Raw genomic sequence first — 17,593 nt, 5'->3', positions numbered from 1 at the left:
ACTCGAGGCAGCACAGACAGCACCAGGGATGTGGAGCATTCCCCCTGCTCCTTAACCAGCCAAGGAAACGCCCCCGCTGGCCCTGCGGGGCAGAAGCCCTGGGCTGAGCCCTTTCTGCGGGCATTAGTTCTTTGTTCCCAAATGGGAATCTGAACAACTTCTCCACCCTCATCTGTGGGAAAGGCCACAACTTAGCAAATTCAGACTTTTTGCAAACAGGTGCACACAGATACTCGGGGACTAGAGAGAAAATAAAAAAGGATGCGTAAGGGGTCACAGAACCCACTCCCAGACCCCCACTTGTCAAGCCAAAGAGAAATACATAAAGAGACAGGTAGGTCAGATGTTCTTTATGTATTTCACCGTCCTGCAATGCGGCGTTAAGAAGTTCGGAGGCAAACATGGGGTCCAGCAATGCCACGTCTCCAGCCAGATGAAAGCCCACCACCCCCCACACCTGCCACAGCAAGGAGGACGGAGATGCTCCTTCTGGTAAGAAGCCAAGTCCCGAGCTGGCACCTCCACAGACACAGGAGAGCGATGCACAGAAAACGCACCTGTCAGTCCTCCCCCGCAACTCCGCATCGCACCTTCTGCTGGAATCAATACCAGGCCCCTTCCCACGGGGGCAGGAGGGAGGGAGGGAGGGGACACCCGCTGCAATGCAGGGACAGTGCAGAAAAGGGAGTCTGTGGGAGGGTCACATATTCTGCGGTTTCCCGTAACACACACTTTTTTAACGTGGGAGATGAGTTACTCGAGTTTAATTACAAAGCTGTCTGAAGGCCACATCTAGCCAGCAAACCACAGAATTTACAGTCTAAATAGACCCTTTCTCCAGGGAGACAGATTAGTGACGGACTCCCTTCCTGGGTGTTCCCACTGCTCCTGCACAGGCCTTTCCACATCCCACCTGTCACGAGGCCCGTCGATGCCTCTCCCTGCTGCTCACCTCCATTCTGCCTCCTCCCTGCCCTGCTCCCTGCTCCAAGCAGGCCCCCCCAGGCCCCGGACCTGCCTTTCAAACCCCCCAGAGAGCTGGCAGCTTTGTTCCACCGACAGCTTAACCCGTGTGATGGTTCCCATCCTCAAACTCAAGTCCAAGCTCCTGAGTGGTTAAAAGATCCTTCTTCAAGGGGTGTCTCTGCTCTATCTGCCCAACGCTGCCCACCTCCCATGCTCAGCCACCAGGGGCTGCCCCCACCTCCCCACACCCTGGGAGGGACACAGTCACAGGGCACTGCCAGGTGAGATAGGAGGGGACTCTTCCCCGGCTCATGCAGTGCAGAACGTGGACACCGTGCCCTGCCTGCCTGGAGGAGGCGGCGGAACGGCTCCTCCGTGTCTCCGGCACACAACTTTTAGTGTGCCTTCCTGAACAGCAGAGGCTCTAACGCTGAAGTACATTTTCCAGACTCATTCCCTATGGGATTTAGATTCCAGTCGGATGCACTCACTTGACACTGAAATGCTGTGCAGTTGGGGGGCTGCAGGTACAGAATGGAGCAAGAAGCGGGGTGCCCCCAGCTCTGGGCTAAGGCCGCAGTGGCAGCCCCCTTGTCCAGCCATCCGGGAGGCCACCCCGGGATGAGATGCTCCTCCAGACCCTTCCCACTTTTCTGCAGGCACCTACTTCCCCGCACTAAACCCTCTCTGCTTAACATCGCTAGAATGGTTTCTCTGTCTGCAACTGGCCTCATAGACCCACTTACTCATCTTTTTCCATCACCCAACAGGCAGACAGCAGACGCAGACTATTCCACCAAGGGGCACAAGCCCAGCGCCTGGCAGAGCACAGACAGACATGGAAAATCAGCGGCGATTAAAAACAGGAAAGCTGTTCTAGAACACTTGATTCTTCCATCAATCACAGTAATAAAAGGGGATAAAAATCGAAGACAAGTCCACTCTGGTCCCCCAAGAAAACCACCTCTCTGGAAGAACATCACCATGCTTTCAGGGGCACAAGAAAAGCTGGCCCAGAGAGAAGAATCTGGAACACTCTGAAGGCTGTAAGAAAATTCAGCAGGGTAAAGCCCAGGTGATGGAAAGCACCAGCAGCCGGGGCCCAGCCCCCCAGGCCACTCTGCAGACCCGAGAGCCAGTGCATGACCTCTCCAGGGCCCAGGCTGCACCTGCAGCTCAGAGCTAAGGACGGGCACTTCCAGCAATGACAAGTACTCAGTGTGTGAAAGCACTCTGAAAACTCTGAAGCAGGACAAATGACCAGACTTAACATTAGTCACTTGTTCTTTAGAAAGTCACTCTTAGGGGCGCCTGGGTGGCTCAGGTGGATAAGCATCCGACTTCGGCTCAGGTCATGGTCTCGCAGTTTGTGGGTTCAAGCCCCGCGTCGGGCTCTGTGCTGACACCTCGGAGCCCGGAGCCTGCTTCGGATTCTGTGTCTCCCTCTCTCTCTGCCCCTCTCCCACTCATACTCTGTCTCTCTCTCTCTCTCAAAAATAAATAAGCATTAAAAAAAACCACCTAACCTGTTTGCGGGGCATCTGGGTGGCTCAGTTGGTTAAGCATCCGACTTTTGATTTCAACTCAGGTCAATCTCACAGTTTGTGAGTTCAAGCCACGCATCAGGCTCTACACTGACACTGACAGTGCAGAGCCTGCTTGGGATCCTCCCTCTCCCTCTCTCTCTCAAAACAAACAAATAAACATTAAAAAAAAACAAACCCCGTTTGATACGTAAAAATATATTCACCCGTAAAAAAAATAAAAGTATTTCACCAAAACTGTGGTGGCTTAAAAACGTGACCCCAAGGTCTTTGACACTGTTCCACAGGTGGAGCCTAGTTCCGGCCCTTTTCAACATGGGCCGGCCCTAGCGACATGCCTCTAGGAAGGCCATTGACCCTCCTGACTTCTGAAGCAGCCAATACAAGGGGCAGCGGGTTGGCCAGTGTACCCCCCAAATTCATGTCTACCCAGAATCCAAGAATCACCTTATTTAGAAACGGGGTCCACGCAGATACAGTCAGGATAAAACGAAGTCCTGAGGATGGCACCCAAGTTAGCAGGACTCAAGATAAGAGGCAAAAGTTCCAGAGACACAAAGGGAAGATGGCCAGGTGAGGACGGAGGCAGAGCCTGGGGACGACAGACGGCAGAGGCCAGAAGCGGTTAAGGAAGGCCCCTAGAGCCTTCAAGGGGCACAGCCCTGCTAACACCTTGACGTGGAGCTTCCAGCCTCCAGAGCCGGGAAACGATACGTTTGTACTGCTCTACGCCTGGTTTGGGTGAACTTGTTATGCGGCAGCCCCCCCGGAAACCAACACGGAAGGTGACGGCCTCCTCCAGGCCCACCCCCTCCCTCACTGTCAGGACGGCACCCTGGGAACCCAGCCTCCAGGCTTCAAGGAAGCGGAGCGGCCGTGTGGGAAAAGCAAGCATTGTGGCCTTGACCCCACAGAGGTCTTGTGTCACTGAGCACCAGACATACGAATGAGGGAACCTTCAGGCGATTCTGCCTTGAGCCTTTGGGCACCCAGAGAAACGTGGAACAGAGACAATCTTCTGCTGAGCCCTCCCAGATGAGCAAAATAAACGCTGTCAAGGTTTTAAACCTCTAAGTTTTGCGGTAATTTCCGAGGCAACGATGGATTACCAGAACGTGACCTGTGCATCTTCCTATTCAAAACATAGTCACCTATACCAATTAGATATGAAGGGAGCCTACAAAAGTTCCCTTCAGCAAACATTTATGAAGAATATTCTCGTCTGGAAGGGGTGGTCACCTCAACGCTGCTAAGAGAATAATGCATAAAAGGCCAAGAGTTTCTGGGTGTTTAATGATGTGCAAAAACCAGACGTGTTCAAGTGTGTTTCTCATTTAATCCCCCCACCGCTGCTTATTTTCACAGCTTACTTACATTTACAAAAACTTGAATATAACAATGATGTTTAAAAGTTTAGATGTCAACCTGTATGTTTTAAAAAGAGCATTGTCTCTGAGTGATGGAAGCACGGGGGATTTAAAATTTGTTTTTCATTTTCAAAACTAAGAATAATAGTATTTCAGTCATTTAATGTTTATTTATTTATTTGGGGGGAGGGGGAGAGAGAGAGCGTGCAAGCATGCACGAGCGAGCAGGGAAGGGGCAGAAAGAGAATCCCAAGCAGGCTCCACACCGTCCATGCAGAGCCTGACACAGGGCTCGATCCCGTGAACCTTGAGACCGTGACAGAAGCCAAAATCAAGAGTCAGACACTCAACGGACTGAGCCACCCCGGGACCCCTTGGTAATTTAAAAGGCAATTTTTCTGAAAGTTATTTAAGGCTGCCTTACACAATCATTTTGTTGTTTATTTCAAAAAACTGAATATCCCTTCTCATATACAACTCACGAAGCGACTACACCGGTGTTTCTGCCAAGTTACAGAAGTGTATGTTAGCCTACATAATTGCATTTATGTAGTCAAATCATCTTCACCATACCTATTTCTGCCATAGACGAGGAAGCAGAAAAAAAGGGAAATGAAAACAACAGGTCCATCTTCAAGAATCAGCTGAAGTCTCAGTTGAAGTGATTACAATAAAAAAACAAAACTCAGGGCGCCTGGGTGGCTCAGTCAGTTGAACATCCGACTTGGGCTCAGGTCATGATCTCATGGTTCGGGAGTTCAAGCCCCGCATCGGGCTCTGTGCTGACACCTCAGAGCCTGGAACCTGCTTTGGACCTGTGTCTCCCTCTTTCTGCCCCTCCCCTGCTAATGTTCTCTCTCTCTCTCAAAATTAAACAAACATTAAAATTAAAAAAAAAAATCAGAAACTTCAGTTCAAATTTTTAAAAAATCAGTGAAGGGAGCCTGGGTAGCTCAGTTAAGGGTCCGACTCTTGATTTTGGTTTAGGTCATGCTCTCACGGTTTGTGAGATCAAGCTCCACATTGGACTCTGCTGACAGTGGAGCCCGCTTGGGATTCTCTCTCGCTCTCTCTCTCTGCCCCTCCCCTGCTCGTGCTCTCTCCCACTCTCAAAATAAATAAACATGAAAAAAAGTCAGTGGGTGAATTTAAATTACCAAGATAGAATCTGACTGATCAATGCTCTGGCCGGTCGACACATGTAACAAACTATTACCTCTGAAATTCTTAATAGTGGGGTGAATGGGTGAACAGGTGATTGGGGACTAAGGAGAGCACTTATTGTGATGAGCACTGGGCGATGTAAGGAAGTGGTGAATCTCTACACTGTCCACCTGAAACTAACACAACACCGTATGTTAACTATGATGGAATTAAAACTCTTAAATAAAAGTTAGTGACAGTGACTATCTTTGGGCAGGAAGGAAAGAGGGAAAGAACAGAGAAGGAGAATACAGTGGACCTCAACTTTATAATATTTTTTGTTTTAAATCCTTTCTGGGGGAGGAGCACATAGGCACGAGCTTATTATTCTTGTGACTTCTCCGCAGTTCCTGCTTGCAAAATAACACTGTTCTAGGTCTTGTTACAGACCCACGGCACAGCTATCCGGAGCTCACGTGAGGTTTCACACTGGGGCCCACCCGTTCCGGGCGACATGGGAAGGGGTGCCCGAGCAAGCTGGCCTCGGAGCTGAGGCACTGCACACACACCCATATTCCCACTCTGGAGGAGCTGGCAACCTCGGGGGAAAAAGTGGTGAGCAATAAGTTTCCAACTTGGCGCACTTCCTAAAAAATTTCCAGGATTCCAGTAAACGTGGGTAAAGATGTAAGAAATACCTTAGGGAAAAAAAAAAGTATTAACATCAATTAACTTGTAACAACACTGCTAGATTATTTTTAAAGAATGATATCTCTCGGGGCGCCTGGGTGGCTCAGACGGTTGAGCGTCCAACTCTTGATCTCGGCTCAGGTCGTGATCTCACACTTCATGAGATCGAGCCCCGCGTTGGGCTCAGCACTTCAGCATGGAGCCTCTCTCTTTCTCCCCTCTGTCTCTGCCCCTCCCCCGCTCACTCTCTCCCTCAAAATAAACTTAAAAAAAAAAAAAAAAGAATTCTATCTTTTAATCATAATGCCCATAACTTACTGCCCTCTACTTAAAATCATTTCATTGAGGAATCAGATTTGAGGGTCAAAGAAATGAAAATAAAAACCCTGGTAAGGCAATTTTATTTTTAAAAATGCAATACTGCAAAACGCCCAGCGTCTCCGTCACCAGATGAGCTACCTGCATGGCAAGGATCTGAGCGCTTAGAAACAACTGCACATGTGTGTGCATCATCTTTTGAGAAAAATTCAATAGTCTCTGAGACCCAACATCCGAGTGACAGATGCATTCACAGGGAGACAGGTCGCCCGATCACAAGGTGACCTCACCTCCCAAGGCCCAATTCTGAAGCAAACAGCAAAAGGGAAAAGACACCAGAGAAGCTAAGAAGACCAAGCCTTGGCCCAACTGCTCTCCCACTGAACAAGACTATTAATCAGCAGCCAAACCCAGCCTTTTTATTACCAGAGTTCTGCCTCTATCATTCACACCTGTGCTGTCCTATATATGGCTATTTAAATGTAGTTAGAACTAAATAAAATTCAAAACTCAGTTCCTCAGGCCCGCTAACCACATTTTAGGTGGTCAACAGCCATACATAGCCAGGGGATCTATTAGACCACCAGGTGACTCTTGATCATTCCGAGAAAGAGCCTCATTCCAACTCAAACTACAGGTGCTACCCTCCTAACATAAATATACATATACATTATGTACATATACATACATATGGTGGGGGGCGGGGAATAACATACAGGGGTGACAGACCAGCCACACTTCTCTGCGAACTTCCTGGCCATATTGAAAGAATCAGGTGTTTTTGCCAGAGAATTTGGAATTAGGGCCAGAGGAGAGCTAGCTGGAATACTGTGGTCTTTTGAAGCATAGAGATACACACAGGATCCCATTACCCAAGCTTCAACAACTTTGGACTTGGGCCAGACTGGTTTCCTGCAGCCCCCTCCCGTCCCCCCCCCCCCCCCCCGTGTTATTTAGAGGATGGAGAGCTCTGGAGAGCGCCCCCTCACCATGGCCCTGTGTCTGCAGAGCCGAGGGAGGCCCATCGGGGGGCTGTCCAGGGTCTAGGCCTCGTCCTGGGGGATGGCTACGAATTCTCTGAGCCTGACTGGTGTTCTCATGAGGCTGTTGAGAGAAATTCAGGGAACAATCCCTGTGACATGCTTACCTTGGTGCCTGGCTAAGCAGAGACTCCGTGAACGTGAGCTCTCGTCGCTGGGGTGGTGACTGTCACTAGGACACTCTTTCTGTGGCCCAGCTGCAGTATTCGCTCTTGGTTCTCATGGACACCCTAGCATCTTTTTAATCCTTTCTTAAAGGTAGGACAGTTTTGTTTCACGGTTTTAACTGGGGGGGAAAAGGTCCTTACCAAAAAGAACAGCATTACTACCACTGATGCTGTGGTTTACTACTACCCCTGTGTCTGTGCTGTTATCGTTAACTATGATCACTAAGGTTAGTTGTAGTAACACCAGCTACTGGGTTTTGAGCTGCTAGTCCGTGTCAAGCATTGTGTTAAGCCTTTCATAAATATTATCTCACTGAAACCTCACAAAGCGTAACAGGGATTCTGCTGTTATTCTCACTCGAGAGCTGAAAACACAGGCCCAGAGAATTTAAGTGATTTGCCCAATATCATGGAGCTACGGAAAACAGGATTTGAACCCAGGTCTGCCTGACTGGACACCCCATGCCTTTCACCACTACACCAAGTTACAGCTTAGATCCTCCTAGAGCTAAGAAACTAGCCCCCCACGCCCAAAATTAAACCAACTTTCTATCACCTATTCTAAAAGTTCAAAACTCCAAATGAAAAGAGACTCTTATTCTTCCCCAGTGTCTGTCTTTCAAATGTGTGTTTCACCCTCTTTACTGGGACTCCTCGATTTTCAGTATCTACCGTGAGTTGTTTATTGCAACTACAAGAGCCTCCCCCCACCTTGAACCCCCAAACAATTCTTATTGGGCATGTGGCAAGACAGCTAAGACCTTGCATTATGCCCCCTTTTAAAAAGAAGTCATAAAACTGAAGCATTAGGAACTAAGGTGAGGGTGGCTCATAGGTTAAGCATCTGACTTTGGCTCAGGTCATCATCTCGTGATTCCCGGGTGTCCTGCTGTCAGGACAGAGCCCACTTCGGATCCTCTGTCTCTCACTCTCTCTTTCTCTGCCCCTCCCTTGCTTGTGCTCTCTCAAAAATAAACAAACATTTAAGGGTAAAAAAAAAAAAAAAAGAACCAAGGTGAAAGAGTCACCTGGTTTCTGGCTGGAAGATGTTCCCTCTCATTTCTTCTTATATAGGGAGACATTTCCAGGAAACAGCTGCTCAGTCACATTTCAAAGAATTCCAAGCTTGTCATCTTATCTCCACATCGACTTATACTTAAATGAACCAGCATTTCTATCTCGAGGACTCACCTGTGGGATGATGCTTCACTGACTGCATTATCGAGAATTCTCTGGAACAAACGATTTTATGCAGCACATTCTCTGAGAAGTCTGCCCACCCTATATGGGAAACCTGGTTGTTTGCCGCCCTTACAGGGGTCTGGAGCCAAACCAGCTTGTACCCATACCCAAGCAGAATGCCCACGAGCAGAAATTAACCCACAACCTCTTTTCCTTCTCCCCACCCAAAACGTGCACTCACACTTTCATGCAATATACATGAAATGTTCAGAAGTTTGGAGGAGACTGAACAGAGTGGGAGATTATCACGCCCAGAATTTTGGATTTCACAGGACGGTAAAATTTCAAAAGCACTTGGTAGACTGATGGAGTTAAGAAAACAAAGATATTTACGTTAAAAAAAGGGGGGGCGGGGCCTGGGTGGCTCAGTCAGTTAAGCATCTAACTTCATTCAGCTCACGTCATGATCTCACCGTTCGTGGGTCAAGCCCTGCATCGGGCTCTGTGCTGACAGCTCAGAGCCTGGAGCCTGCTTGGGATTCTGTGTCTCCCTCTCTCTCTCTGCCCCTCCCCCACTCGCACTCTGTCCCCCCCCCCAAAAAAAATGAATAAACATGAAAAATAAATAAATGAAAACAAGGATACCTAAAAGCAACAACCAAACACCACACATGGACACACACCCACCCTATCTCCCATCACTACCGTTTCAAAAAGAAAAACCCTAAAAATAAAAACATAGGAAGGCCAGAGGCTCAGAGTAAAAGGCCACTCTTCCTAAGGAGGAGAGTTCAGTTTTAAGGTAATGACACATGTACACACACAGGAATGCCGAAGCAGGAAGACAGACATCTGAAACACCCCCCTTATTTTTCCTCCCTCCCTGCACAGGAGAACAACTGGTTCTAGACCCCAGCTGGCCCTGGCCGGAGAAGGAGCCCATCTCCGCCCAGTCCTGCTGGTCCCTCCCGGGTCCCCTCCCAGCCCCACACTCCCCACTTCCCACCACACTCTTCCTTCCCAACCTGCCAGAGGCCTGGAGGCCAGAGACCTTCTCTTCACATCCTGCAAAACCCACATGGAGTTTCTGCCAACTCTATTCCTGCAGAATGAACTCTCCTTTCTCCCCAAAATCTGCCTTAAGGGGTTCTGCATACACACTGTGAGTGATGTCTGGGTCCTATTCTAATCAGTTCCAGGGGATTTAAGGAGCATAAATAGTGCCACCCACTTACAAGATAAATGAAGAAAAATTCGGAAGCAATTTACTCTAACAACATTGAAACTGGAACAATTTCCAGAGGAGAAATACACATTTGCGAATGTCGTAAATGAAGAGTACTTCTCTAAACCAAAACCACAGTGAGATATCCCCTCACAACCATCAGACGGCTAAAGTCGAAGAGACAAGAAACAACAAGTGTTGGTGAGGATGTGGAGAAAAAGAACCTTCCTGCACTGCTGGTGGGAATGTAAACTGGTGCAGCCACTGTGGAAAGCAATATGGAGGTTCCTCAAAAAATTAAAAACAGAAATACCATATGATCCAGCAATTCCACTTGTGGGTATTTACCTGGACAAAAATACTAATTTGGAAAGACACTCCATGTTCACCGCAGCATTATTCACGATAGCTGAGGTATGGACGCAGCCCAAGTGTCCATCGATAGATAAATGGACGAAGACGACGTGGTACAAACGTACAACGAAATATTTCTCGGTCATAAAAAGAGAACGAAATCTCGCCGTTTGTAACAACACAGGTGGACCTAGGCGCTATTATACTAAATGAAATAAACCGGAGAAAGGCAAATAGGTCATAGGATTTCACTTACCTATGGAATCTAAAAATAAGCAAAAAGACTCACAGAGAACCATCTGGCGGTTTCCAGAGGGAAAGGGTGAGGGATGGGTGAAACTGGGGAAGGGGATGAAGAGACACAACTTTCATGCACAAAATAAAGAAGACAGGGACACCACATACGTCACTGGGAAAAGTCAGCGTGTCACAGCACGGTCAAGAGGCCCATGCCACGTCATCACAAAAGTCCCCACACGGTCGTTCGTTCTCCCACTGAGACGAACCCGACGCTGTCTCAACTGGCATCTGGAACAGAACTGAGGGGAAAGCAAAGCGGGTCTTGCCTTTTCATCCTGGTATATCTTGTTGACGCTCTCCAGCTGCGAGTCGTGGCTGGACTGGATCCGGTCAAGCTGCTCCCGCTGCTTCTCCAGCTCTCCCTGGAACTCGTTCTTCTTCAGCTCCACGGCACCTCTCTCCGCGGCCGCCCTGCGGACCCTGCCCTCCAGCTCCAGGATCCGCGTCTACAGGGACCCCACAGCGTGTGAGGGAGAACCCCACGCCGTCCCTGGAGGCCTTCTCCCTCCCAGAAGCCGGCGACACGCGGCACACAGGTGCTCCAGGGCCCCACGGGCAGTCCTGCTGGACCTTTCCTCCCGAGTCCCCTTCCCCAGCCAGACACTCCCCACTCCTAACTGGGCAGAGGCCTCGTGCCCCAGACCTTCTCTGCATGTTCTGCACAGCCCACATGGAATTTCTGCAAATTCTGTTCCCGGAGAATAAACCACTTCCTCTCAAAAATGTGCTTTAAGGGGTTCTGTCTGTTAAGAACAATACTGGAAGTGAATTGTGCAGAAGCTACGACAGGGTTTTGAGACAGACAAGTGTTATAAGTAGAGGCATTCACTTCTCTGGGCTTCCTTGCGGCCACTGTGACCTCCAAGGAAGTACCACCGCACCCCTCCCAGGGACTCGGGGAGGCTGGAATGAGGTAAGTACATAAAGGGCCTCACGCTTTACCAGGTGCTCAAATATTTAGTTCCGTTTCCCTCCCCTGCTGACAGAGCACTTAACTCTTTGGCAGACAAATCCTCTGAAGACAAATTCAGTTCCTGAACCCTGGACACCAAGCCCACGTCTGCCCAGAGAACGGCTCCAGTGGAAGATCAGATGAAAGCACCCCGCCCACCCAGGGCAGGCAGGCATGGGGACGCTCAGATGGGATGGGGTTTCATGGCTGCGAGCCCAAGCTCTGCCACTGGAAAGACTGGGATGGAATCCCAGCTACTCTTGTGCCTCGGTCTGCATCCCCCCCGGGGAAATGGGGAAAATAAAGTCCCACACTTAGAGTTCGTGTACAAAAGAAGACAGTGTATGTAAGCGCTGTTAAAAAGTATTCTGACACCATTAACATGGCAAGGAAAACTTCCTTCAAGACTCCTGCAACAGGGGTCATGTCTACGCAGCAGGGGAGAGGACCGGCTCCACTGTGAACACAGCCAGGACAGTTAAGGGTTTAGAGTCAACAGAGTGAGGGGTCCGTGGTGGGGCAGTATTAGGAGGAGACACGGAGGGCAGGCGGATTTCTTGCTAAAGGCAGGCCAAGGGGTCAGACTTCAAGGAAGAGGGAGCGGGTGCCTGATCAGATACTGGGAGGTAGGGATGACTTAGCAGGATTCTTTGCTAAGTGGGCTGGGCCGGCTGAAGACAGGAGGGGTGGAGGGAGGCCAAGACGGAGGCCTCGTGGGGAAGAGGGGTCAGAGGCACCTGACGGGAGTCTGGTCAACGAGACTCTCTGTCATTGTGTAGCACCTGCCTGACCCACGATGACCAACAACAAAATGGAAAACTAAAATGCATATCCTTAATTGATACAGATGATATGATTGATATGATTTGTTACTGGCAGTAGCCAGTAACAAGTGGCACCTCTACATACACATTTCTCACACGCATTATGCACATACATTCCCAACACCGCTGAGACCTAGAGAGGACTGGGGTACCGGATGGGCTGCGGTCAGTGTAATTAAGTAAGCGGCCTTCCCAGAGCCAGCCCCAGCGGCTCGACTGAAAATCGTCCGCTCACAGGAAAAGCAGAGAGGGCTGCTCTGGCAGCAAAGAGGTCCTCTCCCACCCCAGGGCACAGCTGGTGTGCAAAGTCCGGCCCCGGGCAGGGGGCAGGGATATGTGGAGGCCCCAATTCAGGGTAGGGAGCGTTCAAGCCACTGAGTGTAGTGCTTTAGGGGGTAGTGAACGGCACACCCGTCGACCCCACCACTTGGCAACTTTAAATACTCTCAGACACCCATGCAAACAAACCAGCAAGACACCTGGAGATCCACGCTGCGGGAGCTGGCGATCCAGTAGTTGAAGCCCAGGACGATGATGCAGGCCACCAGGGCGGCCAGCACCAGGGGCGGCGACTTCATGCTCCGGCGTCCGTTTCCCAGGCCCATCATCTCAAAGGCTGCGCGAGAATCTGCCAAATAAAACAAGCAAATAAGCCTCCATGCCAGCAGCGCCGGACCCGAAGCAGGCCACATCCACCCTCACAGCCAACGCGAAGGCGTTTTCGCCTCAAGACGAGAAGCCATCCAAGGAGAAGACCACGTGGGCAGTGCACCCCGAGCCCACGCTGGTGTGCGCCCCCAGGGGGTGGGCCAGCCTCCCCAGGACAGGCTCGTGGGAGTGAGCATCGTCCTGGAGACCCATCACCTGCTGGCTCGAGACCTGGGGCACATAACAACTTCTTATGCACCTGTTTCCTCCTCTGTAAAATGGGGATAAGAGTAGTACCTGCCTTTCCAGTACAGGTTGAGAATTATTCATCTCTGTGAACAGCAGTAGCAAATATGAAATGCTTCCACGTCACTTTAGGGGGAAAAAAAAATCCATTTCTGATTTATTCCCCAAAGAGGGCTTTTTTATTTGAGGCCTAATAAGAGATGGTTTTTCACGCTGGACAGAATTACTAATGACACCCAATTAAACCATTTGGTGAGCAAAGCCGGGCAAGCGCCCAGGACTGTGGATGCCCACAGAGTAAGTGGACCGCCCGCCCCCCGTAGGGCTCTGCCAGCAGGAGTGAGGCACTGGCCCAGTCTTGCTCTGAATGCCTGCTTCTCTCTCTGGGTGCATGTCCACGTTAAGCAGGAGAACTGCACGGAGCGATCCCCTTCTCCAGAGAGGCCCAGACATGGTCTCTACAAGAAGGGAGCCATCAGCTTTGTCCGTGGGCTTCCACCCAAGACCAGGTCTGCCTAGACACCAGCACTGGGCACAACACACAAGGAAAGCCGACCTTTCCAGATGGCTTTGCTGAGCCAGATAAAATGAGACCTTATCAGAGGGAGGGTGGCACGCACAACAAAAGGCATCTCTGAGAACAGGGACCTTTTTATGCCAGGTGTAGGCCACAATGGAGGCAGGAGGGAGGTGCGAAGGGCAAGGGGGGAGAGGAGGGGCAATCAAAGACCATGTGGGACTCAACCTCCAGCTTAAGTTCATGTGAGTAAGCACAGAGAAGAGCTGACAGGGCTGGCTCTAGCCCTAAAGTATTTCTACGTATGTCACCGGGAGAACTCTTCCTTCTGAATAATTAGTACTAGTGTGGGAGTCTAAATGGAGACATGCACAATCTCGGCGACTCACCTAAAATAAAGCACCCCCAGAATGCTGAAGCACAGAACTGACCTCAGCCTCTGCTGGTGCCTTCCTCACCAGCTTCTTCTCTCTCAGGATGAAAGAGGAAAAGGATTTTTTTAAAAATCGATTATCAGTTGCAATCAGCAAGCATGTACCTATGAAAGGAGAGTAATGCTCAGAAATCCTGAACTTCTGGAAAATTCTATGTATCTGCTGAAAATGTGTTTTTTCACTGCCTTATATCTGATTTCCATCCAAAAGTCTTTTTATACTTTTTAAACTTAAAAAAAAAAAAATAAATATATAACTACAAGTACAAGTGGGGAGAAAAACACAGTGCAAAGACTCCCTCCTCCCACCTGATGTCATCACCCCTTGTATTCCAGGTGATGTCAACCCTTGCAGGACACCAGCACTGCCTGGGACCCAAGCATGGGCCCCACTCCTCCACTTCCAACTGGGTGGCTTTAAAGGGTTTGTTTGTTTTTAGTGTTTATTTTTGAGAGAGAGAGGCAGACAGAGAGGGGCACAGAGGATCCAAAGCAGGCTCTGGGTTGACAGAGTGGGGCTTGAACTCACAAACGGTGAGATCATGATCTGAGCAAAAGTCTGATGCTTAACTGACTGAGCCACCCAGGCGCCCCTCCAATTCAATAGCTTCAGAGGAGGACCCAGGTATTGGTATTTTTCAATCTTCCCAGGGGATTCTAATACACAGAAACTCTTCTAGAGGTCACTCTAGATGTTTCTTAATGCATAAACGAGCAGTGACATATTTTTAAGTGCAAACAAGATCATTCACACTGTTCTGTAAATGTCAACTATTTAGTAATATATCTTATCATACTTTTCCTAGAGGCAGATTACGGTGTGCCTTTTTCTCTTTAAAGGTCTGAATGGGGCACCACTGTGTGCCAGGATTTATTTAACCACTCTCCTATAGAGAACCATTCGGGGTTTTCTAGGCTTATTTCCAACCATGCTGCCACGAACACCTTTCACATCCACGTTTGTGTCTGCAAACTCCTATCCAGGGGTGCCATCCCTCACCCACAATCCTGAAATCCAAAAGGCTCTAAAAGCCCAAAGGGATTTTAATTAGCAATAATCGCGCCTCGGATAAACCTCATTGGCTACGATACTGCCACTGCGCAAAGCTCCAAAGGGATTTTAAAAGACTTACCCCGCAACAAAACCTGACCTGAACTCAGATCAAGGTCTGATCAGAACTCACCTGAAGCTACTTAGAGTCTTTATCTTTCTCCCTTCATGTGAATATTCATAGGTTTTGCTACAGAAGCATTAGTGTCTGGTTATGACCCTGCTGGGGCTGTCATGTAATATATAAGCACATCTTATTATCCTCTGAATTCTGAATTCCAAACACAGTTGGCTTCCAGGGGCTCTGGGAAAGGATGCTGAACCAGCAAGGAGCTTACTGTGCGTGAGGCACTGATCAAGTGTTTCAAATACAGCGCTCACTGAATCTTCCCATCAGCTCTGACAGGGGCACTGGTCACCCCCATTTTGCAGGTGATGAAATAAATCACAGACAGGTGGAGATAAATTTCAGTAAGTGGTACTGCGGGGTCATAGACCTTTAAAACTGATGGCCCTTGGGACACCCAAGTGGCTCATTTGGCTAAGCGTCCAGCTTCAGTTCAGATTATGATCTCATGGTTTGTGAGTTCAAGCCCTGCATCACAGAGCCCTCTTTGGATCCTGTCCCCCTCTTTCTCTGCCCCTCCCCTACTTGCCTGTGCACATGCGCACTCTCGCTCTCTCGAAAATAAACAAACATTAAAAAAAAACTTATAAATCTTATTGCCTCCTAAATATTTAGCAAACTACAACGGGCACACAGTGGAGAACCCTGGCAGATATCACTTTAGCCAGGTGATCAAGGTAAACGTCACCATTGAGCCACGCTGACGTCACGTAATGCCTAATATGTGTGAAAAAGTTCAGGGGAACTTAAATTGAGGGACCTTCTACGAAACACCTGACTAGCACTCTTCAAAGTGTCAAGATCATGAAAAGCAAGGGAAAGACTGACAGACTGTCATAGAGACATGACAACTAATTAAGGGGACTGCTGGGTGAAGAATACATGGGAACCTTCTGTACTGTTTTTGCAACTCTCTTATAAATCCAAATTCTCTAAAAAAAATGTTTGATAGCTCTTACTATATTGGCTTCCAAAGCAGTTCCAACAATTTACTCTCCCACTAGTATGAGAAATGTCTGTTCTCTCACACAATAACACACAAAATAAAACATTTTAACATTTGGCAATCTCATCAGCAATGATATTTTAAAATACATTTCTTGGGGCACGTTGCTGGCTCAGCGGGTAGAGGACATGACTTTTAACCTCAGGGTTGTGAGGTCAAGCCCCATGAATGGGCATGGAGTCTATCTACTTAAGAAGAAATACATTCCTTGGGGCGCCTGGGTGGCTCAGTCAGTTAAGCGTCCAAACTCTTGATTTCAGTTCAGGTCACGATCTCACAGTTCATGGGATCAAGCCCCATCCAGGGTTCTGTGCTGACAGTGCAGAGCCTCCTTGAGACTCTTTCTCTCCTCTCCCTCTCCTCCTCCCTCCTCCACATCCTGGCTCGCTCGCTCTCTCAAAATAAATAGTAAAAAAAACAAAACAAAACATTTCTTTAGTTATAAGCATAAATGAACATCTTTTCATTTACTGGTGATCTGTATGTTCATTTTGGTAAAATGCCTTTTCATATTTTCTGTCCATATTTAAACTTCGGTGTTCATCTTGTTGATCCGTAAGAGCTCTTTGTTAAACAAACCTTTTGTCTTTCATGGGAATATCTTTTTTTTCTCAATTTTTCATTTGTTCCTTGACTTTCTTTTTGAAATCTTTTGCCCATAGTTTTTAGTTGTGGGTGGTGTTTTAAAGTAACCTAATCGTGTCAGTCTCTTATTGAATCTGGATTTTGTTTATACTTAGACATTTTCTACTCTAAGTTTAGAAATACATTTACCCATATCTCCTCTCAACATACCTATGGTCTCATATATTTATTTAAATCTTTCATCCACTTGGAATTCCCTTTTGATGTAAGAGGTAAAAAAAAAAAAATGCAAAAAATACAGGTTGTGGGTTTTTTTTGGTGGTTTTGTTTGTTTGTTTCTTTGTTTTGTAATGGCTAGTCAGTTCTGTCAGCACCCTTTACTGAAAAATCTGTTTTTACCTTGGGCTTTGAAAGCCTATCTTTATCATATACTTAATTCCCTAAGACTGTATTTCTAGATGGGATCCTTGGATGACCTTTTGTTATCCCAGCAGATAGAAGTCAATGGATGGGTAGACTACAAGTCTGAAAACTATAAATATAGACTCAATTCTCACTTCAGGGGAAGTGTTCTGATGATCATTCAATATTCTCCTTTCTTGAGCCAGCCAACTGAAAAGATACTGAGCAACCACCAGGAGACAGGTGCTGTGCTAGCAGCAAGCAGCTCAGGGCAGTGTTAACAGAACAAACTCTGGAACCTGCTGGCCAGTGTGGGGCCCTGGTTCCACCTGTCAGGAGCCACAGGACCTATCTGAGCATCACTCTCCTCCTCACAAGGTTACTGTAAGGACCGCATGAGTTGAGATAGGAGAAGGGCTTAGAACCACATCTGGCACATAGTACCTGCTCAATAAATGCTATTATTATTAGAGATGGAAAGAGGATTAAGAAACCATTTCTACAGC

General features: G+C 48.2%; 1 protein-coding gene and 1 pseudogene across 2 annotated transcripts in view; both read right to left on the bottom strand.

Annotated features, from left to right (window-relative positions):
• Positions 1-17,593, bottom strand: part of GOLM1 (golgi membrane protein 1) — a 57,150-nt gene that overhangs the window by 32,598 nt on the left and 6,959 nt on the right. For both annotated transcript variants that reach the window (XM_058695557.1, XM_058695556.1), the window contains exons 2-3: positions 12,552-12,700; positions 10,563-10,742 (exon numbers count right to left, since the gene is read on the bottom strand). In XM_058695557.1, the coding sequence (XP_058551540.1) occupies positions 10,563-10,742; positions 12,552-12,680 (309 nt within the window). In that variant the 5' untranslated portion in view covers positions 12,681-12,700. The remainder of the gene's footprint in view (positions 1-10,562; positions 10,743-12,551; positions 12,701-17,593) is intronic.
• LOC131492305 (U4 spliceosomal RNA) lies at positions 14,952-15,025 on the bottom strand (annotated as a pseudogene).

Source organism: Neofelis nebulosa, chromosome 12 (assembly GCF_028018385.1).
Source record: "Neofelis nebulosa isolate mNeoNeb1 chromosome 12, mNeoNeb1.pri, whole genome shotgun sequence".
Lineage (NCBI taxonomy): Eukaryota > Metazoa > Chordata > Mammalia > Carnivora > Felidae > Neofelis > Neofelis nebulosa.
The sequence above is the reverse complement of the archived record's forward strand: the minus strand, read 5'-3'. Positions and strand labels throughout refer to the sequence as shown.